This window comes from Syngnathus scovelli, chromosome 3, assembly GCF_024217435.2.
Source record: "Syngnathus scovelli strain Florida chromosome 3, RoL_Ssco_1.2, whole genome shotgun sequence".
In the NCBI taxonomy this organism is placed as follows: domain Eukaryota; kingdom Metazoa; phylum Chordata; class Actinopteri; order Syngnathiformes; family Syngnathidae; genus Syngnathus; species Syngnathus scovelli.
The window spans coordinates 16,220,816-16,248,609 of NC_090849.1; the positions used below are offsets into that span (position 1 = coordinate 16,220,816).

Genomic DNA, 27,794 nt, shown 5'->3' on the forward strand with positions numbered 1-27,794 from the left:
CTTTCGAGGGGAAACAAATTGTTTTCCAAGCAGCTGCAGTGGGTCGCAACTGGGGGCGTCGGGTTGTCATAGAAACCGCACGCAACCAATTTAAAGTTTAGTTTGCTCACAGTAGAAAGAAACATCGACTGCTGCTAATTTGCTGGGAGAGCACAAAGTAGACCGTGCATGTACATAAATTGAATATGTGTATATTCACATAAATGACAAATTGTTGTATTTTATATATTTTACTAAAAAATGCAAGCAGAAAAAAAACTCCAGGGTCTCTTTCTATTTGTTGATTTGTTAAACTAAAATACTTTAAAAATAAGACATATGCAGTGTCAACAACTTTGTTTTATTGTTGTGCCTTGGTTGTTATAAGACAATGTTATAAAGTGAGGGGAAAATACACAATTTATGTAAAAACAACAGCCTCTAAATTTTAAAATTACATTTGAATAATACACCCACAGTATGTGTATTAGGGAAGTGAGAGAAGTCAAATCATGACAATAACCTTTGATATTTCCAGACCACTGTTGTGTTATGTTAAATTTCTTTTTTTTTTTTTTTACACAGATTAGTAAAATCAGCAGCATTTACCTAAGCAAACAACAGGTGACAGTCCCAGGACAAAGCAAAAAAACAACAACACATTTCCATCTTCCACACACTTTACTTCTGTCTTGGAACTATAAGCAGCTTGAAACTGGAGGAAAATGAGTGCCATTAGAGGACACCAAATATGACACATTACAGTCAAGATACAAAGTGTAGAAATGTGCAGACATTAGAATGGCACCCATGAGGTTAAGAGAAAAAGCATCCAAAATTGAATGATGAAATCAGGTGAAGAACCCTCCAAACAAAGGAAAGGCAGATGAAAATGTTGTTTAATCTACAGCACACCTCTACGTACAATTTAATTGTTTTCCCCTTTTTTGCACGAGACTGGAAACGGACTTTTGTGTGTTATTGCTACGGACTATCTGATCTTGATCTAGTGTCGTTTTGGGAACCACACTGATAAAATGGATGTTGTCAATCATTAATACAAACTTGTATTTTATTAACTTTTTTAAATGTATTATCATCACTTCCTTTTTTGCAAAGGATTCTTTCCCATAAAGTTTCTAATTGGCAGTCGCTTGTGCTGTGTATACTTGCTGAAAAATTTGCAGTCTATATTTTTGATTTTTAAAACTTCACAGAATTTGGAAGATGCTGCTCTGTATTATAGATAATTGATTTGTGTGACACTATCACAGCTAAAAATGTAACCTATTTTTTTCCTTGTATGATGCTTTTGAAGCACAGTGAAGTTGTTTTCAGAATTATTTTTGTATTCAAATGAGCACAATAAGTACTGTGTTAACGTATGTCCTACCTATTCTGTTCTTTAAAAAAAATGTGATTTTGGAGCTATAAATGTGAACTGCTCAATCAAATTAGTATGCATTTTTTATCTTGTATTATTATGGAGTCTTTTGTAGTTCCAATTGTTCATGTTTTAAATATGCTGTACAGATAACTCAATTCTCATATGACTTTATTTTACACTATAATTTCCTTATCACAAAATATTCACACAAAGAGACCAGGGGGAACATAGAGTACCTCTAGCCTTGAAATCTACATTCCTACCAATAATTACAAAAAATACTGACTTTTCATAGCTTGCCACTAGATGAGGCCAGTCAATTAAAGGCAAAAAACTGCAGGTACCTTGATAGGCTGATCCCAGGTCATTGTACAAACACTGTGGACAACACACTGGAACTGTGGTAAGCAAAGACCTCTGTGGCTTCTGCTGACAGGAACCAGCCCTGTTTTTTCTACGACCTTCCCCCTGCTGCCAACAGAGACTCGCACAGTGCCACTGGAATCAACTACAGTATAAAGTCGACATTGAGGAGGCTAAGGAGCAAGTTTTGTGACTATTGAACAGCGGCGGCTGTCACTGGAAGCGATATGCTATGCAATGCTGTGGGAAAGCACCAAAAGAGAAGAGAAAGTCCATTTGGTATCAACAGGAACACAAGGATTAAGTTGTAGCCTCAATTCATGCACAATGAATATTGCCAGGTCCGGTGATGCCTGATATGGATGCATTTCAACTGAATATTGAATGTGCAAGTTTGAACACAATCTCAGCCAGTCAGGGAAAAGTGACTTTTGCTTGTTCCTAAAAATACAGGGAATTCAGTAAGAAGAAGAAAAAAAAAAAAAAAAGATTGCTCAAGGGACTTCACAATCAAGCCTGTTTCCTTTACTTTCCTACTAAACACTTGCGAAGACAGACTCCGATTAGGTTAATCTCTAGTAGTAATTGCATGCGCAGGAAATGAAATGCAGAATTCCGACAGTCTCACTGTGTTTGCAAGTCGACATGACTAATACATTACAAAATACAGAGCTGAAAAACAATTTCTATCACTTTCAATTCCTCCGCCGTTGACGTTAAACCATGTTTATTTAAACCAAAATTTGCCTCTAAAAGCAATTTTCATTATACGTATTTTTCATTAAAGGATGTCATCGTAGTTTGTTACAACGAAAGCAAACTCATTCTATCCGACTGGGGGACCTGAAATAATTCATTAAGTAATTCATAAAAGCGTGATGAACCTCATGAGCATTTACTGTGAAAATTAGATTAATGACAGTTTCATTATATGACACAGTACTTCCTATATGTAATTCAAATTAAAAATCTAATTTTAAAATCTGATTGTGTCCTGTTGACCAACTACAAACAAATAGGCTGCACCAATTTCTTCCAAGTTACTAATTACATGAGCGCAAATTGGAACTCAAAGACAGAAAATTCCATCTAGCTTTACAAACGATCCTTACTGTAACTCACTTGAAGACATATCTCCTGTTGCACTTTTGACAATCCACATTCTCAATCGCATTCTGTTTCAGGAAACTCATCAGGTGCCTTCATAGTGTGATTTTACACCTCCAACAGAATCACACTGGGACAAGGATCAGCCCATCATCTGTAAAGCACTCCGAGTGTACATTTGGAGGTACAAAAAAAGGAAGTTGTCACATTCAGCATCTCACAATGCTCCACTTAGAGCTCATAAACCTGCTACACCGCACTGTTGAAGAAGCCCAGGCCGAGCAGCTCCGTGTCTCCTGAGGTTCTGATGTGGGGGAAGCGTTCTGCATTAGAATATATCGGGACACATGGTCCAGTCCTGTCTCTCCTTGGCCTCCCAGTAGCCCCCTTTGTATACAAAGTTTGTCTCTCCAGTGACCGAGTCTCTCCTCTGCTGAAACCACAGCGGCTGGTAGCATTCGTATTCTCGACCTGTGGAGAAGATCTCGGTGAGTTACGCGGTTACTGTCATCGAGTCGTGCCACGGTCAGGAAGTCACATTTGCAGGCAATGTCCTCCATACACACACTATGATTATGCACACGAGAAAGCAATCAGATGCTGTGTGCTGCATTTGGGAAGGCTCCAAATGTGAACCAGCTTCATGTTGCAGTGAACGGTTTGAATGTGCGCAAAACAAGAATTCCGATCAATAGACAGTTGCACTTAATGTCCTATCGCTCTTGTTAAAGGGATATCAAGACGATTTTTTTTTTTTTTTTTAATATACAATATGTTCTATGCATCTTCAATCCTCTAAACATGATATGTGGACGAATATCGCATTTGTAAAGTATGAATTAAGCAATTGCCATTTTTTCTTGTGCAACCACTTGCTGTCAACTAAAATGACATCAAGGTGCCCAACCAAGGGCTTAGCTTGCCAACGTCACATGACCATACCCAGAAAACAGGTGAGCAGTTACGGTCAGTACCTGATCCCTAAGACACTGTGATGTCATTTTCAGTCGACAAAGAGTGACTGTAAAAGACAAAATGTTGTGATGGATAAATATCGGTGGATTTTATTTGTTTTTGCTTAATCCACATTTCACAAATGTAACACTAATCACAGTACCAAGCTTGGATTTGTGGGGGCCATAATAAATTACCATAATATTGCAAATAAAAGTTTTCACTTGACTTCCCCTTTAACGAATAAAAAAACACACACACAGTGAACGTATCTTTAAAGAAGATTTAAGCTTATCTTGCTCACACACAGCTGACTAGACTATATTGTGTAGATTTAGACATTTAAATATCATTTGTGAACACTTTGAAATGAACTTATCACATACAAAGGGGAAAAAAAGAGTTTTTTCCTGATTCATTTTCCAGAAAGAGACATGAAAGTAGACATCATGCAGGTCCAACAATGGCAGATCACAAAGAAAACACACAGAAGTGTCAACAGAGGGTGCGGAATAACCCCCACTCACCAGAGTCATTATCACATTCTGACCACCATAGGAGGGAGGGGAAAAAAGACAAGTCATGGATGCAGCAATACAATCGACCCAGCACACACGCAACGCACCACACACAAACACAAATATAGAATGATTGCAGTCATGTAAAAATGCACTGCAATGACGCACTGAAAGGGACTTAGGACACTTTTATAGCTAAATAAGGTAATTCATTTTTTTAAATAGCGTCATTGATTTTTGGATGGGGCAATTTTGCGACGTCTTTAGCATAATCTACATTGTAAACCAAGCATGTCCAAAGTCCAGCCCGGGGGCCAAATGTGTTGGAATTTCCACGGACCAGCAGCCTCTGCCATAAAATATTATGTGTGCAAGTTTGGACAACCCGCAGTAGATGATGCCGGCCGGTCAATAGAGGGCGCTGGCGGTCCGCCACACCAGCACATTAGGAACTCAAAATTAAACGTACTAATAGCAAAGTACAAATATTTCAACATTTACCCATCTATTTTTTTAGATGATCTGTTAGTATATAAGCAATAACAGATCACAGTCTTCTACAATAAGTATTTACCTCTACTTGTGTCTCTAAACCAGTTGATTTTTTTCTTACCTTCATCTAGAGCATCTGAGGCCTCCGCTTCTCTCCTCCTTCTCACGGCTCTTTGTTTTTCTTCTAACCTTTGTTTCTCTGAATTGGCTTCATCCCATCGACCTTCTTCCATCAGCCTCTGGTCAGGTCTCAAACGGCTATCGGTCAGACCAACTCCATCTTCCGACTCGTTCAGGGTCAGCGCCAGCGCTGAGAAGTAGTACATGTTCTCAGCATTCTCTCTAGGTTCAAAATATAAGGAGACAAGATTCAGCCTTTTATGACTGCTGCGAACCCCCCAAAAATATGAATGCAGCTTAATGAGCTTCATGAGATGTGCACTTACGGGAGAGAATACTTCTTCCACAAAAGTTTGGGGGACAGAGTCTGGTAGATGGTCTTCTGCTTGCCTTCGGATCCACTACCACCTCGGCTGCTCTGAACGATCTTGGCACTCTCAATTTTCTCATCCCACGTACCAGACAGGATGTAATGAGCTTGGCCGACACTGTCAGCCACCACACCCGTCACCTGGAAAGAAAATAATTTTTCAAGTGTAAAAATATCAGAAGTGAAACAAGTCATTTTGTCTTTCCTGTCCTTCATTTGCATGGGGTCACTGGTTCCCCGGTGCTGTTGTCTGCTTGTCCCCATTGACGACTAAGCACCATTGAATCGCTAATAAACTGTTATTTAGATATTTTTTTTATTCGTCCCTGTGCTTTCATTTCACTCATTGTGTCCTCACAAACCTTGTTCTGTCAGAGTGCATTAGCAATAAACATCACAACACAAACAAGCACTACGGGAGTGTTTTAAACTCTCCCGCTGCACATAAAAACGGTTGAAGCATAAAAAGGCAAAGAGATCCTCTATTCTACATGACTAAGCAGCTGAACAAGACAAGTTAAAACAAAAAAAGAAGAGTGGTGTCAGCAAAGAAAGCAAAAAGGAGGATTTACCTTCCGAGGAACTTCCCTGGAGAAATAACTGTACGGCGAGAATTTCAGTTGGCAGGTCTCTTTGGTCCTGTGATTCACGATCTCAATGTCCCCTGACTGCACTCGCACGCACACACACACACACAAAAGTAGATGCAATTGATGCAATGTAAGCGAGAAGATAATTCTGAATAACTGTGCATATACATTTTACAACTCGCTTATTTCCCCGCATCAGATGAATAAAGAATTTATACAAATTCCCCAAAAAAATAATGACTTCCCATTTGAGAACAGCTGGCTAAGATGCCGGTCGTGCAGATGAATGGCAATCGATGAGAAGTGCTTTGTAAACAGACCTGATCGATCCACAGCTTGCCCACAATGATGTTGTGCACCGTGGATGTGACTTTCCTCCACACATAGTGGTTGCCGCTAGCGTGGAATTGCAGATGAATTGCACCTGGAAATGTAAAACCACAACAACAATCTATGAGCGTTAGCGTACAATGATCATGTGGTTTGAATGATTGAGTTCAAACTCTAAATGCGTGTCAAGTCCACAAAGACTCCAAGACCTGCTACGTTTTGGGACTTCACAAAGGCTATTGATTCTCACCTAGGCCTGAAGATTGCAAACATATTTGACCATAAACAATTGCCAAGTTATGTGTTTTCTAATACAGGACACCTCCCAGAGGCATCATTAGAGCGGAATAATCAACTCCCCTTAATTCCATTTTATGTTTCTGTCAAAAGTGTCACAAAGCAATCCCGATTTTCTTTATCCCTTGGCAATCACGTGCGTAGGAGGCAGCTGCAGCTACAGCGGTCAATCTCTCGAGAGTAGGTGCAGTCTCTTGGTTTACAGTTCATGCATAATTTAGCAATTTATGCTCTTGAGATTAAGCATTTGATTGAATTGAAGGTTTCCCAGCCAGCAAGAAATACACGTCTTACCCAGAGGCATTATGGAGAGGTATTTTCCACGGAACTTGCTCGCAATTGTAATTTCCTGCCACAAGGTCCAGCCTCGTTGAGAAATGACATGATGTGCAGCTGAAGGTGGGTGATGGCTCACCTTACCGCAATGGATATAAACTTACAGTAAATGACGTGCGTACAATTCACAACGCAAAACATCCAGTTTGCATCTGTAAACTAAACATGCTTGTTGCCGTGCTTTTTACCTGCTCACACAGTGAACGGTAGCCAAACTCCTCGAGGCGATCGAGCTCGTAGGTCTCCCCCAGAAGCGGGTTGAAGGGTTTGGCTGTCCGGTGGACAGTCGTGGAGTAAGAAGAAACGGAAAAGGCAGCAACCAAACACATTTGCTCCAGAGAGGAGTCACAGCGCGCCGCCTTATCCAGTAGCTCGTGATACTCCAAGTCTTCAGTGAGACGCTGCAGCATTGACAGAGGCTCGTTGAAGTTGACCTGCAGATGTAGAAGGCAAGATGGTCAAGGGAAATTACTTAGAAGTTGTTCAAACTAGGCCACAAAGTTCTGCTCACTTACAGGCATGGGAATTTTGGAGAGCTCCTTGCCGATGCAGTTCTTCATGATGCTCCACAAATTGAGGGAGTAGTTAGGCTTGTCAGGGACACGAGTCCGCCGTTGTCTGCGTGGCTGCAGCTCCTTCCCTGACACATCGTTATAGCTCGGAGACATCTGCGGACATAAATGAAAGAATTGGACTATACATCCAAGTTTGACAAAGTTAAACTTGACCGCTGAAAACAAACCAAAAAAGTGAATGAGCGAGCAAAAAGAAGAAGAATGGGAATGCAAGACAACTTGGAGCCATGTCACCAACAACAAAACTCATTTCAACTTTGCATTTACATGCATCTGGAACATTTCATTGAGCTGCGACATGCCAGACACCTCTCAGAGCATTTGTTCAGGTGTCCACGAGCAGACACATGCACTTAGAGTGAGATAATTGCTGGCTTCTCCTAAATTTTCAAGGCACTGGGTTTACTCTCCGTAACTCAGTAATGTGTTGGTTTGCCTCTTCCAGGAGTACATCAGGTTTGTTTTGCAAAGCTTCCTGGTGAGCTGATTATTTGACTCGGCTGTGCTGGATAAGGGATTCATCAAAAAGAAGCTGGATAGGGGTAGACTTGGACACCGCTGTGTTAGAGTGAACAAGCAGTCTAGTAAATCAGGCCCTTGATCCCACGGTGTGTTGGTTTACTCGGGGGGGAAGCAACAAGCAATGAGTACATTCCAGCAACTCGGAGCAGCGAATTAGAAACGTCACAGCTACTAAGTTAGAAAAGACGCTTACATGGTCGTCCTGGTTCCAGTCGTAGGAATTGCCTCCGCTTGCTCCACTCAAACTAGTCTGAGATCGCCTGGAATAGACACAAAGACGGCCCAATTGTATCAATAGCAACAAAGTGCAAGGAAAACACACCTGAAATTCTGTGAACGCACTCATCGTAAAAAAAGCAGTAAAGCATTCGCAGACCTGTGCTGTGTGTTGTCTGTGGCAGTCACTGTGATAAATGCAGGGGAATCTTCCATGGCATCAAAGTACTCAGTATCCTCATCTTCATCACTCGCCTCTCCTTTGAGCGGCCTTTCACCCCCTTCTATCAGAAGCACATTCAGTACGTTTAAAGAGCAGAGCAAACACAGGCGTCACATGCTAACCTATACGCATTCGACCCGGTTTAGGAATGAGAAGTACACTGTATAATCATGCACACGTGGCTACTAATTAAGAAAATAATCATCTTAGTAAAATTGGCAATGTTCCCACTGTTTAACAAGCCTGCATGCTGCTCTGGGACTCCCGCCTGTACTGGTAATAGCGTTAAACGGCATTATTGTTAACGCTAGAACTTGTTTTGTTCTCCAATCTACTTTACATGTATTTTTTTTTTTTTATCTACAAGTCATATATAAAATCTCTATCAATGTTGTAAATAAGCTTCCAGATGTAACAACAGTAAATTATACGTAAGCATGACATTAGAATGACATGATCTTAAAAAAAAGAAAAAGAAGCGGGTGACTTATGCTTACCCTTTTTGTTGGTCGGGGCGCTGGGTGTAGTGGATGAAAGTGTCGGTGCTGCTCTCCACGCTCGCTCCAGGCTGTTGTGCTGCTTGGCTAGCTGCTCGATGGTCTCTTCCAGGTGGATACGCTGCTCTCGCTCATACTGCAGTGCCCGCTGCCACCTTCTACTGTGAGTCTCAGCCAGGTCTAGGAAATCTCGACAAGCCTGGGGAATGACGGTGCGCCTGTCATTTGCTATGATAACATTTCTTTTGGATCTATGATGTGCATCTGTTTTTTTTTTAAAGAGTCTATTTACAGTTCACTTCATTGACCAAGGTACTGACATACAATCTGGATTCATTCTCAGGCACTGGCCCCTCATTCTATGTAGAGAACATGTAAGGAATGTTTATCAGCATTTTCTGAATACATTTTAGGGTTTATAAAAAAATGTTTTTGTTTTACAGACCCCCTGAGGTCGCCTTGGCCCCCTCGCCCCCCCAAGAATAGAAGCCTAGCGCCACCACTGCTCCCAGGCACTATAAGAAATTTCGCTGTATATATATACAGCACCTTAAAGCAGTAATGCCTCTTTGGTTTCTGTCCTTGTTCCTCAAAGCATCTTGTAAACAAGCAGAAGAGAGTGAGTGATGAGCTACACTTTCATGCTGATTGCATGGTGGAGGACTTTTGAGTCAAGAGGGTGGGCAACATTATTCCTGCTGTGCTCTGACTGCTGAGCCAAAGGGGTTACGTTAGAGCACGCAGAAACGACTTGTCAGCATTTGCTGGCACTGCATGTTGTGCCTGATGTTCCTGCCACACAGTAAGCACAGCTGTAAATGAACCGGAACACCTTACAGCTGACAACATGTAAGAGGAAAATGCAACTCTGCATTTCTATAGTGTTGAATGACTTTTCAATGTCATTCATCATGATTGGGCAGTTACAGCAAATAAAAGTTAACTGCGCTTATCCTAATAAAATGTCTGCCGTCAACATTATCTAGGATCTGCATTTATTAAACCAGAATCCAAATGTTCCACTCTACAAAGTATACATGCAAACACACAATTGGATATTACTCAGTCAAAGATGACAACATGAAAGGCAAAACAGTACAGAAACAAATCCATAGACTTAGATTTGAACAAAATTTAAGAATGAGTCAATGAACTTTCCCATGTTTTTCATTCTAATACTTTTTGACACTGTCAGCGCAAACAAGTTCATTTTCATATTCAATGTTCCATAAAATAGTAAATGACGGAAAAAAATTTGTTGAAAATCCAAGAATCTGAAAATATTTCCCAAGTACCATTCCCCCTTACCTTCAGTGGTCAAACATGAAGTGTCTCAACCACTGTTGGCATCACTCAATTTAAATGCTGGACATGCATATGAAGTTCCAGTTCACTTCCTCAGACGTGACTATGAAACCAACACCCATATAAAACACATACTCTAGTTCCACATTTTTACTGCTGAGTCCCCACTCCGAGAGCAGACGGCATGTGACGTCCGGTGGCGATGGAGGATGAGGTTAATCAAGGTTAAAACCAATGGATACTGGAACTGGTGCTGCTGGTATAAAAATATGACACTCTTTTGACATTTAAAGACCCACTGAACTGGGAACCACTCCTGCGCACATTTGCAGTACATACCATGCACGTGTGACATATGTGGAACGTTACATCACACCTAAATGGACAAGGATGATATCCACGGTCATACCACAGAGATCTATGCATGTCTACAGGCATCTGCGCAATTTCTCTGGAAGCGGCATTTGGAAGACCAACCACATGGCTGCAGCAGTCCCTGCATTCCGTAATCTAAGCCGCTTCCCCTTCAAGAGAGCCATTTAGATGTATGACAGTAAAATGACCACAGGGAGTTTGTGCTAGCGCTGACCTCTTGTCAGAAGCACATTCTTGCTTGATCTAATGACATTAAAATAGATATGAAAATCCAGGAGGGCTTGTTTTAAGATTTATTCAGTCGGCTGAAATTCCCTTTACTGGTTGGCAAAAAAGGATATTACAAATACAACAACAGCTTCCCCCCCTTCCCTCCCTGGAAATCACTGTGGTCTGGTTTTTAATCGAATTGTCAGATCAGAGTAGTTCCCCGTCAAACTAAAATGTGGTCAGTGACTATAAGAAACAAACGTGATCACAGAAAAATCAAAACACTGAAGAAGAATGACGCTCAACACACCTTGTGCAGTTGTCCGCTTAGATTGAAGTCCGTTACTGCAACCCAGAAAGCTGTGACACTCAGCAGTCAGAGGGAGCTCAGTTTGAAAGAGAGAAGGTGGCTATCCCCACCCCCCCCCCTCACCCTCACCCACCCACAATCATATTTAGTGTCATTACTTCAACCCCCGAAAAAAACTTGCAACTCTTGTGCCGCTACTACTCAGATCCAACATTATTCTGCTTTACATTTTGTGTGATTAAGGTAACAACATTGAGAAGATGTGCTTGATTTTAAAGGCAAAATAGCAATATTTTGATTAGGATTATATAATTCAGATTTATTTTAACCAACTAATTAACTAACTAACTGCAAGTTAACGTGTGAAGTAAATATTCACTTCACTTATTTTCTCTATAATACTGACAGATGGGTTGAAGTGCGGAGCAGAAGTATGTTAGCAAGAAAAACTACTCAGGAATAGTCATTACTCCTTCCTCTTCGTTTCACAATACAGTGAACAGCAGTGAGTCGGCAAACGTGACGTAACCACTGGGATTTAACGCAAGCAGAAGAGTGAAGCAATACCACATTTTTAATGTGACTAGCTCTCATTACACAAAAAAAATGGCTCAGCATTTAACAACTTAAGAGTTTTCATGACTACTGAGTTACCTCAATAGCCACAAAAGGCTGCCAAACTGATAATAAATTGGAATTAGGCACTTGGACCTGCAGGAAATTCCAGCCTTTGTACCTTTGAAAATACTTTGCGACTTTAACTGTTGGTAGGAGCACATCTCGACGCATACTTTTAAGTAGAATCCCTGATTTTGTTTTCTATCCTGATTCTTTTGCATATAAGAGTCAAGATGTTTATGTGTGACAAGCACAGTAAGAACACAAAAGTAGTGTACGTAGTAGCAATGGATATTAAGAAGAATTAAAAACAGACTGAGTACACAATCGAGTTTAGCGGCACAGTTTGCAGAGGTATGTATATTTGCAGTGCATCGTGAAAATCTTCAAGTGAGCAGAATTACTGCACAGTGTAGTTAACAGATTGGAATGCCATTTGTTCGAGAGTCCGATGGCATGGTGTGTAGAAGCTGTTTTTTTGATTTTGTTGTTCTGGCTGTGACTCTCCTGTACTGTCTGCCAGATGGGACAAGTTTGAAAAATGTGTGTTGTCGTGGACATGTGCTGTCTCTGATAATGTTCTGTGCCGTCTTTGTGGCTCAGCTGTCATATATTGTGACTCGATATAGCAAGTGGCAATGACCCATTTTTCAGAAATGACTTTTCCGCAATCAAAAAGAGAACAATCTCTGCTTAAGCATTGCGATGCCACTCTTAACATTATCATTAGTCATTAAATCATTCCCACAAAAATGAATAGGTAGATATGAGCTGTGTGCTTACAGCCATGTCAGCAAATTGCGTATGTGTGGAGTCCAGTAAGAATCCCAAAAGGTCAAGTGCGCCAGTACGTTGTGCTGCATACGATTGCGCAAAACGATGAACTATTACTACAAGGAGAGTGCGAGTAACCATACACAAGTACAGAACCGTTATTGTCTTTTTCCGTACGCGTTCCGATTACATCTTTGCAAACTCACTCGTGTGTGTTAGCGTGAGGCTACTTACATTGATCATAGCATTGGAAGTGATACGGAAGAGGGTGGCTCGCTCGTTGACTGCTTTGATTTTCTCGCCTCCTTCCACGGGAACTTTCAGGCCCTCGAGTTCACTGAGAGAACGTTGCAAGGCCGCCCCGTGCTTGGCAATCAAGTCATTACATGTGCTGAGGTCATCAAGCTTGCTGACTAGTATCTTTAAAGTTCCCTGAATCTCACTGCGGTCCGATTGGGATGCCGGCTCCTCGTCTCCCGAGTCATCTGGAACACACAAAGGGATATTTATTTCAAAATGTTCACCTTTTGACATTTTCTTTGTACAAAGCACAACCTCCATTATATGACACACTTTGCCTTATTTTTTTGCTGATTCTCCAAGCTACCATTTCAAATATTCAACATGCTCAATCACCACTGCTGCCATACTTAAATACATATAAAGTACCAAACATTAAAATACACCGAAGCTCAGTGTTTATTTGTTCTCCAAGAAAATAACGTGTTCTCTGTCACACCCACACTAACTTTTAGCACCTTCTGCAGTTGTACATGTAAATCAGGTCAAAGGCATTTAGAGCTACATAACTTGGTCCATACCCACAAGGGTTTGCTGTACCAGCTGACTTTTTTGATAACGTCTCATAAAAGAGGCTACTTGAGGTTAAACGGAGCATACGACAGAAAGAAGTGTCGCAGTGTCAGCTTTGCATTAGTCACCAGTCATCGACATCCTTGCACACGTGAACACAAATACACATGCACACAAAAACGGAAATAAAAGTTGCATTTCGAAGAGGAAACACCTAGTACATGAACAACCAAATGTAATCATTTAAAGGCTTTTTATAAAAGCTCACAGTTATTCATTGTATCTTACAATTATAATTGCATAAAACATTCTATCGTACATCTTTTTTTACAATTTCAACTCAAATACAAACGACCATTTTTAAACAGCACAAAAGGAAATTATGTAGTAGCGTCCCACCCTTCTTCAATACAGCTAAACACAAAACACAATACAGTACATTGATAATTATGATCTTTCTTCACTGTTTGTACTTGTTTACATTGATTTGCCCTGTTGAGGAAATGTGTTATTTAAATACCCTTTGGCTTGACTTGTTGAGTTTTGCACTCATAAATCCCAAACTAAAAGCATCTGTGCTTGTGTGTTTTCATAAATGAAACTGAAAAAAACAGGACCATACGGCTAAATCTAAAGGGGGCATTTGTTGGAAAATTGTTTTTGAATGACTTGTGTAGCCATAGTTGTGTCTCTGGAGTGCTAGCCGACCCATTAAATGTGTTAGTTTGTATATTAATCGCCCCCCACACAGAATTCCGGGACTAGATCGTGTGGAATATCTATGTAAAAAAGGTCTCACGGTGTCTGCATTCCCAAGTTTCCATTTTCACTAAGAGGTAACAAAAGTTCAGCGAGGGAGAAGCAACATCATCATAGACTGCTGAGCTGAAGCTGTGCACAAGCTGTGACGGATTCCTCCCAGACATTCTGCATGAGTCCAACTGCACTAGAAACAAGAATTTGAATTGCAAAGTCCAAAGTGCATACTACCACCATTTAAAAAAAATAAAGCATTGAGGGAGTCTTATATTGATGATGCGTGACGGCAACAGGGCAGAGATAATTGGGTTGATTTTAAGAATCATCTCATGAGATCAGAACAATACTAAGCCCTACTTACATTTTCTTGGAATTAATGCTGGCACATTGTGTCAAACACGAAGAGAGTGTAACCTTTAGGGATACTAAAATGGCATAATGAACACGCATTATGACCAATAATCAGAAGGGTTTATTCTTGTGGTTGTAGTATGCAATTAACATTATTTTGATTGACAAAGAATATTTTAGCTGGTTAATTATGATTATAGTATACTTTGTGTTTAGTGCATACATTTAGTTTTGTGTATAGCTTTTGTGCATTACATTGTACAGTTTGTTGAAAATATTCATGTATTTGCTTTTATTTCACCTCGTCTTACTCTTGCCGAGTCAGCATTGCAAAAGAGAATCGGTTCACTTGCCTTAAATAATAACCCCAAAAAAAACCTACTTTTTCAAGATTGACTGTACATCTTAACAGAGTCACTCCCAAGTCTCTAGTCAGAGCTTCATCTTTCCCTTCAGCCTTGGAACATAACACAGTGCTAACAAGCAAGGCGTCAATAGCAGCCCAGTGATACAATCAATATACAGAACATTTGGGAAGTGCAAATGCATTTACTGCAGCAGGCGCTCTGATTCTTCAGCCTCAATTTGCGAGCAAGTTTAGCAGCTTTCGGGAAGACCACTTAAAATAAACTGTCACATGTCGACAAGCATGTTTGTTAAAAGGGGTCTGTCTATAGCAGCGACGCCTGCTCTACCAATTCCCTTTCCAAAAAATCAAGAGCCAGGGTTGGGGCTGAAAGCTTGAAAGAAGAGTAAATACAGGGTATGTGTCAAGTCTTTGACTTTCGCAATTAAATCGTATTGCAAAACTGAAGAGACAGTTTGCACGCTGTTTTATAATGCTGGCAAGATTTGAAATATAGGCTGACTTCACTAATCCGCCCCCTCGAGTCTCTGAGCAAAGCCACACCCTTCGCTCACGTGCACTGTATGTGACGTGTATTAAATACAAGCTGACTTCAGCAAAAAATAAAAATAAATTGCAGTTATTTTATTTTATTTAGAGGAATTTCCATCAAGCGCAAGTCATCAGAGTAAGGGAATGACAACAAAATTGAAGTTGTATGTTGCAATATCACCTCATGCAAAATTGAAAGGAACACCAACAAATACTGTACATATAAACAATACTCAATATGTTCATGAATATAGTTTCAAATTTTAACAGATGGAAATAGATTATTTTGAACATTTTATAAGTAGCTTGCATGCTGAAAAATCATGTGCAGCACCGGCCGGTGTAGAGAATCTAGCACCATGAGGCAACGCTTGGAACACATTGTCACACAAGTCATGCCTCAAGGGCAGACCACCTCCCCCCCCACATACTGTACTAGCACCTTGGACAACACCCTGCATGTGTTTCCACCAGCACCACCAACCTTGCCCTTCTCGGAGGAGGATGACATAATCTCTCCAAATATGATATTGAATCCAAATTGACAGCATGGGAAGTTTGCGTTCCTCCTTTGACATTCATCACATCTTACGTGTACATGTGCACTCTCTACTCAGATTGGTAAGAAAAACCATTTCCAGCATTCTAATTGGGAGAATGTTGCCCCATTGCAGGAGAACGCCTTCCTTGTCCCTGTGGAGACAAGTTGCCTCTAGCTCACATGTCACCCGGTGACAGCAGATGAACACTTGTTGGGGAAATGAAATGTAAAGAGAAAAGTCAAGAAAGCTGAAATGCAAACGGAATATTGGGAAAAGTTTCCCCAAATGAGTGGAATTTAGGAGCAGTCCTGATTTTTTTTTTTTTTAAATGCTTGTTACAACATTCTTCTTTATGTTTTAGCTAGCCTTAAAAAGCACATTTGACAAAAATATTTATTTGGCATGCATGTAGAGCATTGTACACCCAATATGCTGGTATTTATAGTGCTGTTTTATGGGGTGTGAAGGAGAAAGGGAATATATGAGTGTATACAAAGGGAGGCAAGAGCACACTCGATGAAAGGATGGGTCTCCAGGGGGGCAAAGTGTAATACTGGCCAGTAATTGCTAACTGGCTCCATACATCACGAGGAGACATACAGAGGAGACGAGAGGTTAAAGCCAGTTACGTCACACTCGGCTCTTTGCAAGCAAATTAGAGTGTGTGAAGCAACTCATCAATGCCTGTCATAGCTGTGAAGCCCAGAAAAAAAGATGGGAAGATTCATTGGAGGAATAAATGAAGCAACGTGTTCCATTTTTCTAAACTTTCATTATAAGCTGAGATGATGAAAGGGAAAGTCAATCGTTTCTTTACAATTTTCTCAATGTGGTCTTTCCATTGAAAAGGCAAATTAGTGCAGTCAACTGCGGCTTGAAAAATACTGTCTGAATAAGAGAGCAGCCTGATATTACATCTCTTGTTTGCAATCTTATATATAGTCCTAATAGAGGTTTTCTAGCAACTAGGGATTCAACAATATCAAAATCTCACAGCACGTATGAAGGAGCAGTGCGAACTGTAAACAAATAAAATAAATAAATAAAAGTTAATGACAATAATAATAATAATAATAATTATTATTATTATTATTATTATTATTATTATTATTATTGTTGTTATTTTTATTGTAGAATTATATATAATTATTATTAGGAGGAATAATTAGGAGGAAGATGCCTTTATGTGGAAAACTAAGTACCACAAATGTTAACCTTTAAAGAAAGGTTAACACAATAGCAAAATTCTGACTGCCAGTGGTACACCTCCATGAAGTGCCTTGACCGTGGCACCGAAAGGATACCGAAAAAACTGTCATCGCCAGTAAAAAGTGTACCTCATATGGGAACATTTCTGTAGCCCTTCTTTCATCTGCTGTTACTCCCTCACACCGAATACCATTGCTGGAAATGGAAAACAATTTAGTGAGATTGAGAACCATAAGCCAGTGACCCAATAACACGGCAAGATAGACATTTATCACACTCTCAGTAGCCCGGTGTCAGTGCTACAAGATAATCAGCCATGATAAAGGCCATCAAAACCAGAGCAGAGATCACGGATAATACTGGTAGTAACCTCAAAGCACTCTTAACATTAATATCTGCACGTTCTAAAATAATGGACTCAACATGGTCCAGCAGGAAGTGATTATCCAATGCAGAATCTCACATGGTGATCCATAACCGTGTCAACAGACCTCTCATGATACTTTATATCATAAATTAATCCTCCATAATGCTTTGCGTATGTCTTGTGCTTATAGTACACAAACACGAAACAAAATCACATGCAGTTGTCATACTTTAGCCATATTGTAGCGTCTGTATTATTCAGTGAAACATACAGTAGATACTCTAGTCAATTTTTAAAATGTGATTTTGAGTAGAAATAAGCCAGGAATACTTTTCTTTCTATAGGTCGGGACCCGCAACTTTTGCTTCACTAGCCTGGAGCCTCTACTAAACGAGGGAATTTAAAATGAGGAGAACTTGAACTTGACTTCCTTGCTTCATAATGAGTGTTGTACAGTTTGCATGTTATTTATATTATATATTTTTTTTATGTTTCACAATTGTTATATTGTGTGGCTATGTAATGCTTGACTGTGAAGGCCTCCACTTGTCATTTACAGCCTTATTCTTGTCAAAATACAAAAACAAATGTGATTTTTCAATTTGTTAACAGTTCAACATTGGTGGAAGCATGTGCAACTCTGGAAATCATTCTAGATTATTTTTGTTGGTATACAAGGCGACATGTCACAAAGAGTACTGCTTGGGGTGGAAATGTACTGGATATGACTCATTGTTTTGCGTTACCTTCAATATGGAGGAGTGAGTGAGTGAGTGCTGAAGCAGACAGTGAAAGGCCTTAAAAGAATCCCATCTGTGGTGCCAAAGTCAAACTCATTTGAATGAACAAACAGCAGCTAGAGGGGCCAGAGAGCCCAGGGCATAAGAGCACAGCTGCTCAACAGAAAGTTGTCCAACATTGCCAGGGGCGTGAAAAGGATATCTAAAGTAAGCACAGTGAAAAGAAAAATAGAAAATTTGCTCGCTTAAAAAAAAGTGTATTTGATTTGGTAAATGTAAAGTCTACTTTCTTCGATTAGAAATAGAAATTAATTCTCGACAATTTTCAGACAAAACATACCTGCTAGGCCAGCGTGCCGCCTCGAGCTCATCCACACATACGAATGGAAAGTGGAGCAGGCGCAAAGGAGAGAGAGGAAGTGGGAGCTAAAACCAGCACGAGAGGACGGCAGAAAGAAATGAGCACAGCATGCAGTGAGAAGGGCAAATGGCAGGAGACGCTGCTTCTTTCCCAATTACAGCATATACCTGCATTTGCTGCAATGTAGGAGGAGGCTGCCCAATTCCGGGCATCCTTGCTGTCAGATGCCAGGAGGAGATGGAAGGATGGATGGATGGACGGATGGATGACGGCTTGAGCTAGGCTGAGATTCAGATAGCATGACGCGGAAGGTTTTTCATTTGACAGATGGAGAGGAGTGTGACAGCGCCGTGTTTCCTGGCCAAAGCGGTACTGACCCTGGTTGAGTTTACTCAAGCAGCCCGAGGCACAGAGGGAGCGGACGCTTCTCGGATCCCAGCATCTCCGGCCCTTCATCCCACTCTGCGCGGCCCTGATTCCACTCCGCGCACCTCCAGACGCATCGTAGAGAGTGGAGGGGGGGGGCTGAGGCGGCCACTTTTTCCAGTCAGCATTGCAGTGTACCGGCACACGCATGCATATTCACGGGCATACGTACAGTGTCACCGCACGGATGCGGGGAAGGAACGCAGACGCTCCTTCCAGTCATTCTCATCCCCTCCCTCGCTTTGCTTCCGGAAACACGTACGCCACACAGAGTGTTGCACATTTTCAATTCCCCTCCACACGCTTTTCTCATTGCAGTGCAAATTGGAGAGGGAGGGAGGACGGGAGGGAGGGAGGGGTAGGGGGGGGGGGGGGGAGTTGAAGCAGAGAGGAGACAGGAACGGTCAGGCCGGCCAACAGTGATCTACTCAACTCAGACCAGAATGCACAGCACTCCCGTCTCCCCGCCATCCCCGTCTGTCTGCTGCTGACAGCACAAGTCAGCTATTTCTGAAAAGCTAAATGGCACGGTATTAGGTTAGGCTGGTGTGTTTCAAAAAGAAACCTACGTATCAAATTAAGCTAAGGAATATTAAGTCAGACTGATGTGTCTACACCAAAGGAAAGACCATTCTTCAACTGGCCGCTCTGTTCGCCTCTCTGAGAAGCTCCAACCACATATTTTGCCCCGCCGGAGCATCTTTCTTCTATTGGAGGCAAATCTTGGTCTTGCAACACAGAGAGATGGCTCGATACCAGACCCGGACATTAAATGGCCCATCCAAGGTCTCTGACCTGCCATTGTGAGGTTATTATTATGCAATCATAAAAAATGTCATATAAATGCGGTGCTTTTATCTTAATAGGACTTCTCCATAGATTCGGAATTATGTTATGTTGATTAATAGTTATGTTACAAGTTATTTTAGTACCTACAGGCATCATGTAGAAACATGTAAATACAGCAAATATTTGTGGTGCTCGGTAAGTGAGGCGATTACTGCTGACAGGGAAGATTTACTGAAGTGGAAATAATAATGTACCCTGAAGGTCCTGAAGCATGTTTTAAAGCGACTGAAGTATTGAAGCAAAAATACGAGATTAGTTTGATACTTGACCATAATCACATCTGTTCTTCAGTGCATTCAATTTAACCAAGCAAATGAGAACAGTAGCCTTTTGTGTGATGCATATAAAACTTAGCCATCCAAGTAACCGACGGAATCTAAGACAATTCTAAAAAAATTAGTTAGTAACAGCTCTAGTTATTATTAATGGCATTCATTTATGTGACAACACTGATCATGCTGATTTCGCACAACAATTGGCAAACGGATAAATACCAATATGCAACACTTCATTTATACAACATTCCTAGAAAATCACAATGCCCCATCACTGGCTTTTGGAACAGGCCCATGGGTTGCTCATGTGGTCCCTGGCGGCTACCTGGTGTCAACGTTAAACCGGTATTAATGTTTCCCTGTTTATTTGCTCAAAGAAAGTTGGCGAAAAGCCGAAGGCGCTAGGCAAACTAAATGCAGAGCCAACTGTCTCATTAAGTCACTTACTGCATTTAGACGCAGGAGCAAAAACAATCCCCAAAGCTTGAGAGGAGAGAGAGAAAGTACTGAGCTCATTAAAGCCAGACAAATGTAACCAAAGAGAAGCTGACATTTTCAAAGTTTGAGCTATTCACCCCAGCCAATTATAGCAGAAAAAGATGGATAAATGGTATTGATCTAGGGCAAAAAGAAAAGACATTTTGTTCCACTCAGTGCTTTTTCTCTATCGCTGAGATGTCAACAGTCCACTAACACAGAGAACCTGAGAGGCTAAAAATCAAAAGCAGTAACGAAATCAAACACAAAGACTTAATGAAGCACAAACACAGGAGTAAATTGCTTCCGTTGCAAACCAGCTGTAGCATCATTAAATCAACTCGATGAAATCAGAAGTAAACACTTCATATCATGACATAAAAAAAAAAAAACACGATGCATTCCCAGTTGAATTTGACAAACCCTTGAGTTCAGGAGAAAGTTCCAGATGGGTATTACTTAAAGACAGAAGGATGTAAGAGTTTAAAGCAATTAATCATGAACTAAGTTGAATGAACACTCCATGATTGATGCAAAATGTATAGTTCATGCCATACAATAGACTAGATAGGGCAGGGCAACGATTTTCCCGCATTGATTTTGTTCTCATTATTATTTATACTGTCCACCACTAAAGAGTATTTTAGTCACACAATCTTTCTATCTACCATTTTGAAACATCAAAGCACAAATAGATGCAAAAAGTAGGACAGGGTGCATGATAGATCCTACAGCAAATATGGAAATGGGGCAGATGCAAATTGATTAGGTTGCATTGCACAACGTAGGATCGCCTCATACAGGTCTATATTGTAATAGGTTTGACCATTCAAATCAATTCCAAACTGACACGATGACAACCAAGAAAAATACATGTTAAATTGTCAGTGGTGTAAGAGTAAAATGGCAGACGGAGAATATCCAGCAACTAACAAGCAGAGCTCCTGTACACACGCACGTGCACGCACATGCACGCACGCGCGAAGACAAGACAAGACAACAAGGAAAGATGAGCCACATACCTACAAGAGAAAAATCACTCTTTCTAGTCAAAAGTTAAAAAAAAAAAAATCACACCAGAAAAACTGTGAAGTGCTTACTAAGAAAGACACAGGTATCAGGAGGAGGTGGGAAAACCAGACAGAGTAAGGATGCGGATGACGAAGAGCGGGTATGGAGAACGTGGGGGTGGGTTGGGTGGGAGTGTTGGAGGGTGTGATGTTGGATAAGGGGAGGAGGGGTGGAAAAGGCGAGCAAAAACCGTAATGAGGGAGGGTTTTGATCTTTCTTTGCATTGTCTTCGATTCAGGACCACGGAGAGAGTACCAGAAAAAAAACAGACATTAAACTAACAGAGCCAGAGGATCAACATTATTTTTTTTTATCTATAATACTGGACCAACATACAAAATGAAGAAGAATTCCTAATGGCCAAGTGATATAATTAACAAGTTAATCACAAACTTAAAAGACCCACTTTAAAGAAAGGAGCACAGGAGCTTGAAGGCTTCTTATTCAAACAGATCTAATGAGTTATATAATAGCTACCATACAGTCCATATTATAACCATGGTGGAGTAGTAATGAATGAGAATATATTGCACTTATCAGAGTAATTTTCATGCAGTAATTTACTTTTTCACGACATTTATTTATTGTTTACTTTTACTCTGTTACATTGAGTTACAGTCCGCCTTCTATTTGTATTTCTATCTTGAAATTTTAACCTGCAAGAACTCCACTTGAGAATTATGCAAGAGAGTGTATCAGCCTGCTAAATAACTCTATGGAGGATGAGTTTTTACTTTGATTTGAGCAATATTATTCTTAAGTAATCATACTCTAATAATTTGAGCTACTTCAACCACCTCCGATTTACACCGCACATTCACCATCCAACTTGCTCAAGCACCAACGGTTCAAAGTGAATGAACAGTGCCATCTGCTGAACAAACCAGGGCCTACAGTGACGTAAGGCTCTTTAAATCCAATCCACATCTGATTTAAATGAATGTGAATGAAGCATTACAGGTATAAAACTAGCATTTAAATACAAGGTTGGGCTATAGAGGTGTTGCATCAATGTAAAGACTTAGAAAAAAAGGAGAAAGAAAAGAAGCCCCATATTGCAATGCCTTAGAAGTGGATTCATACAGATGATGTAATAAATCCTTGCAAAAAACGCAGATCAATAGCAGGTCTTTGTCCCGAATAGAAAAGGGATGGTTGATGAACAAAGGTACCTTGTCACTGAGGTGTGTTTGCCCAACGGTGACGAATGGGATGTGCTTCTCTGTGAGCGCCATGAATGCCTGATTCTGATAAGCGCTTACAACAGTCACCCACTGTGCAAACCCGACCCCCCGCCTGAACAAGATAACTCATTCATATTCTAACCGTCTTTGAAATCGTCTACTTATTGAGCACGAATTACCTATCCTCCTCTGAGGAATTGCTCAGAATCTGTCCTGCAAAAAAAAAAAAAAAAAAAAAAAATCAAGGGAAATACACAAAAAGCTACTAAAGGTTCTGTAAGTTCAATGCCATTTTATGATTAGACAACATCTCCTTGCATGCAAAGCAGATCCTTCATATTTATTACATTGTCAGTGTATCTTTAGTGATCTGACTTTCAAATTGAGGGCAAAGGAATATTTAGCCTCACTCAGTCTATCAGCAGCCGGTAAGAAAAGTGGAGGAAAAGCTCTGCATTTCTCCCACAGCTTTTCCCACAACCTCTGACCAGCAACACCAGCCAAGTCTGCATGCCCTTGGAGAGGACAATAGTCTGTTGTCATGTTACCAGGTCCTCTGCTTTGTTATCCAAAAGCAGCGAGTGGACTTGGCTGCCCTCTCCTGGCTCATGCTGGAATGCCAATGGTTTGGAAAACAAATGGGTGAACGGAAACATTGCCTCCACTGGACCTCAAGAATCAGAGCGCAAGGAGATCAGCACTTAGATAACAGACAATTATCTTTATCTGTGTTGACATTAAGTCTACCAAGGGTATGATGGAACAGTGGCTAAAGTTTAGAATTTCACAGACGCTCCACTTTCTCCAAATGAATAGCCACCTGTAGTTCTAACTTACCCGACTGGTCATTCATCATGCGAATGGCTTTAGCTTTAGCCAACTCCAGAGCCGTGATCCATCGCTGCCGCTCCACTTCAGTACTAGCCTTCAGGTGGTATGTGCGGCCACTGCTGCTCAGGACAATATTGCAGGCATCCTCTGTGTCGATGTGAGCAGTGGCCAGATTGATGGTCCCACGACATGTGTGTGCCATTTCCGCCTGTGTCCTGCAAAAAGAAAACATATGTGAGGAGGCAAGTTGGGACAGGAAATATTAGCTAAGACTAGATGAAAACTTGCAAATAAACGGAATCTTTGTTGGAGCCGCAGGGGTTACATGTGTGGAAGTACAAAGTTTGTGGTAGACTGTATTGAGTTCAGTTGAGTAAAAACAGCCCTTGTGACATCGCGTTGGTGGCAATGGTTGAACATAAGTCCACATTACAAAGAACAGCCTTTACAGGTTTTACGAACTAACATCCGGAAACCAAAGCGTAACGTCACATGCTAGAGTGTCTAGTTAGAGTACGATGGTCTTGCTCTCATATGATCACCCATTGAATTGGTCCAAAAGCATCCTTTGAGAAGCATACAGTCATGTAGTCTGTGGTTGCTAACACCCATTCAGTCATTCCAGAGTGAGGCCGCACTGCCACTAGCAGCTGCCTCTCAAAGCACTAAGCTCAACAATAACGCCACTGACAGTGACAAGGTGGCTGCCGCCCCATTATGGGCCGGCGCCGACTCCCCTCACACAGCTTTTACGCGCTGGTCGTAATCCGCAACAAGCAATGCATTCAGTTGAGACGAGAAGCAGTCGACAGCCGAGTTTTCTTCCTCTGGCTCAGATGCAACAGTGGGCTAAACGGGTTTGCTCCAAAGGAAACATCAGTGGTTCCTCCATTATCGCTGCTCAGTGGAACCTCCTCTGTGTGAGATCTGGACTGAGGTTAACTGGTGCAAAGTGGACTTAACAGTGCCGAGCATCTTCTTTCCTGAGGTTGAGAGGAACGTGTGAAGAGTAGAGCACGTTCACTGATATGGTAGATCAAGCAGCATTGAGCCATTTAATGCCCTGTAATCTTCTCTAAAGCAGCCAGACAGATCTCATTTAAGTGCATAAGAAAAGCTGAGAGCATTAAAACTAGAAGGAAAAGTAAATTAGGACATTGGAATGAAGAATTGAGGAAGTAAGAAGGCTGTCTGTGTGAATAGACAACAAGAAATTAGGGGAATTTAAAAACAAAGAAAGTACCCTTGTCCTGTGAGTCCAACTTGTTAAATGATGACTCTCGTTTAGTAAAAGTCATTCCAATTTAACCGATGCAGGTGCCGAGTGTGGCAGTTGTGGCATCGATTATGCTCTTTAGTAGGTGCAATTTGCCTTCTCGGTGACAAATTAAAGAGCGGTTTGCTTTCTAGAGGGACAGGACTTTGGAATAAAAGAGATCTCTCAGACTGGACTGCTAATTGCCCTAAGTATTGGCCACCGCCAGCACAACTCATTTGGCTTGAATAAAAGAGGACCTTTAAAAAAAAAAATAAAAAGCAAAATAAGACCGAACATAGCTTCTCATAATGTGGATAAATATGCATCTGTTTGTGACACAAATCCACAAAATTCAAACCCAAAGACTATAAAAGCAGTAGAACTCACAGAAATATCCAAGTGATGTTTTATATATTAATTTGGGGTATAGTTAAAAAAAAACAATGCGATCAGAAAATGTTTTTTTTTTTTAAATTAGAGTGCATCAGACGAAATCAAAGGTTTGCAATTTAAAATATATCAAAAATAGATATGTGTTAAATCGTCTCTTATTTCGTATATGTGTCTAGTTCATAGAGGGAATTCAACCAATCAGCTAAGGGTGTCCCCCGCCTACTGCCCAAATTCAGCTGGGATAGGCTCCAGCATGCCTGCGACCCTTGTGAGGAGAAGCGGTGCGGAAAATGGATGGATGAATGTTTAACAAAGGACGTAGCCAATTTTAGCACAAGGAGATGTTGATGACATTTTTTTGTCAGGCCATTATTATTTCATCACTGTTGATTACGAAACAATAAAACAGAAAGATTTAACATGTCATCTCTTAACATGTCATGTCTGGCACTATTTTTACGTCTCTCATGACATTAAAAAAACACACACACATAGCCTCCAATTAAAAAACAGTCCTCAGGTCAGACACACAGTGGGCTCAAGCAGAGGATGAGAAAACAACTTGTCCAGACTCAGATGTCGAAATGGCCTTACGACATAATGGACTATTAATGGAGGGCAGCGGCACCAAGCGGCTCTGATTTCACCAAAGCCTCTGACATCCATACCTTTGTATCAAATAACACGTACCTGATGACAGCAGGCAAAGAAACTTCCTGAGTTGATGTGCTGATACAATAACCCTCCCTGGACTGTTTTCTGAATGTTAAGAATTATGAAACAATTTTAAGGATGCTTAAGATAAACTACAATGGGAACCTGTAGGTCATTCAAGTCTGCCATACAATTCTATAAACACATTTTGACATTTTTGTGGATAGGTGTTTAAGATTGCCACCTGCATGCTGGAGCCTATCCAAGCTGGCTTCACGCAGTAGGTGGGGGACACCCTGAACTGGTCGCCAGCCAATCGCAGGGCACCAAGACAAACAACCATGAGCATTTACAGTTACACCTACGGGCAATTTGGAGGGCTCAATTGATTGTCTTTGGAATGTGCGAGGAAAGCTATGAAAGGAAACCCCAAGCAGGCACGGGGGGAACATGCAAACACCATAGAGAAAGGCTGGACAACTTCTGCACTGTGAGGCTGATGTGCTAACCAGTGCTCCACTGTGCCACCCTGTTTACAGATGATTTGATTATGAAAACTGAACTGTATGCATCTGTAACTTCCACTAATGACCCAATCTAAAATGTTCTCCTCTTTGAAAGCTTGTCTGTACCACTTTGACACAGATTCCTTTTTGGACGAGTTTAGTCGGCATATTGCTGCATATTAGGACCATTTCAGAAAGAGCAAAAGAGTTTTCAACGGATTTAGTTGGATTTCCACTAAATTGATTGAGAATGATGAATACTGTTAATTGATTTCCTTGGTTTGCATCTCCCTGTGCCCAGCATGAAGCCCCTGCGCCACAGGTGTTAGATCAAAATGTTTTTTATGATTATTACAATAAAGCGTCTTCATCCGTCTCAACCATCGATTAAAACTTGAAAAAAATGTGTGTGTGCAGCTTGCACGTATGTAGCTTGACTCTCATCAAGAATGAAACTGGCTAGCTTCTTGTGCAAGCTGGGATTTTGTCAGCCACAATCATTGAGGTTTTATATCACAGGCATGGCAAGATCCACATTTGTAACACATAACGTTGTTGGGGAAGCGCAGGGGACATGCTGTCGCCACTGCCAAACCAGCTGTCACTTGCAATAAAACGGCCACGTTGTTGTAGTGGCTGTCAGCTGGCCGCCAGTTAGCCTGCTAGCTGGAGTGATGCACCAATGCATGCACCGTGTCCATTCTTTTCATCTAATCTATGTGTTTTTACCTGTAATAGGACAGCAGGCCGTTGCTTAAGACGAACCATCGCCGCTGGTACCCTTTCAGATAGTTGGTCCATTTAAAAAGCCAACCTTTGTAAGTATCCGAGCCTGCAGCTGCTGCAGCTGCTGCTGCTGTTGCTCCTGCAGTCGCTGCTGCTGCTGCTGCTGCTGTTGTTGACGGGGCCGCAGCACAAACGGATGCCGAGCCCTTTCCTTGCTCACTCATCCTCCGCTCAGCCGCACGCAGGCTTGGCCGGCGACAGGAGCGACAGGGACACCGCCACTAGCACCCCCCGCCTGATAGAGAGCGAGCAAGTCGGTGATGACGGAAGGGCGAGGCGGAGGCGGAGGAGGAGAGAGCGAGCGAGAGAGAGAGAGAGTGGAGCTGGAGAAGGGACGAGAAGCGTGGAGACACTTGAACTGGTTCGGACTACAGTTCCAATCACAATTATGGAGAGGCACACGTTTTAAATTGGAGAAAATCTCACAATGCACCACCCAAGAAAAATGTCACAACGTCACAAACAGGTTGATTGCAATCTGAGTGTCCAGACAAGCGCTATAGCTATACATCTGATTCATTATAAAAATAAAAATATATCATCATCATCATCATCATCATCATCATCATCATCATC

At 41.3% G+C, this 27,794-nt stretch overlaps 1 protein-coding gene across 3 annotated transcripts; it reads right to left on the reverse strand.

Annotated features, from left to right (window-relative positions):
• Positions 1-321: 321 nt before the first annotated feature.
• Positions 322-27,475, reverse strand: osbp2b (oxysterol binding protein 2b). 3 transcript variants are annotated; one of them, XM_049762315.2, is made up of 15 exons: positions 27,162-27,475; positions 23,628-23,836; positions 12,703-12,953; positions 8,877-9,075; positions 8,317-8,440; positions 8,134-8,200; positions 7,359-7,511; positions 7,032-7,277; positions 6,802-6,922; positions 6,201-6,304; positions 5,863-5,958; positions 5,247-5,431; positions 4,922-5,142; positions 4,318-4,335; positions 322-3,307 (listed from the first exon to the last, which is right to left on the reverse strand). In XM_049762315.2, the coding sequence occupies exons 1-15, from the start codon at positions 27,380-27,382 to the stop codon at positions 3,165-3,167; spliced, it is 2,358 nt and encodes a 785-aa protein (XP_049618272.1). In that variant the 5' UTR covers positions 27,383-27,475; the 3' UTR covers positions 322-3,164. The 3 variants fall into 3 exon arrangements, with proteins under 3 accessions (XP_049618272.1, XP_049618273.1, XP_049618275.1); XM_049762316.2 differs by lacking the exon at positions 4,318-4,335 and having other exon boundaries at positions 27,162-27,473; XM_049762318.2 differs by lacking the exons at positions 23,628-23,836; positions 27,162-27,475 and adding an exon at positions 18,886-19,155.
• Between the last annotated feature and the right edge of the window lie 319 nt (positions 27,476-27,794).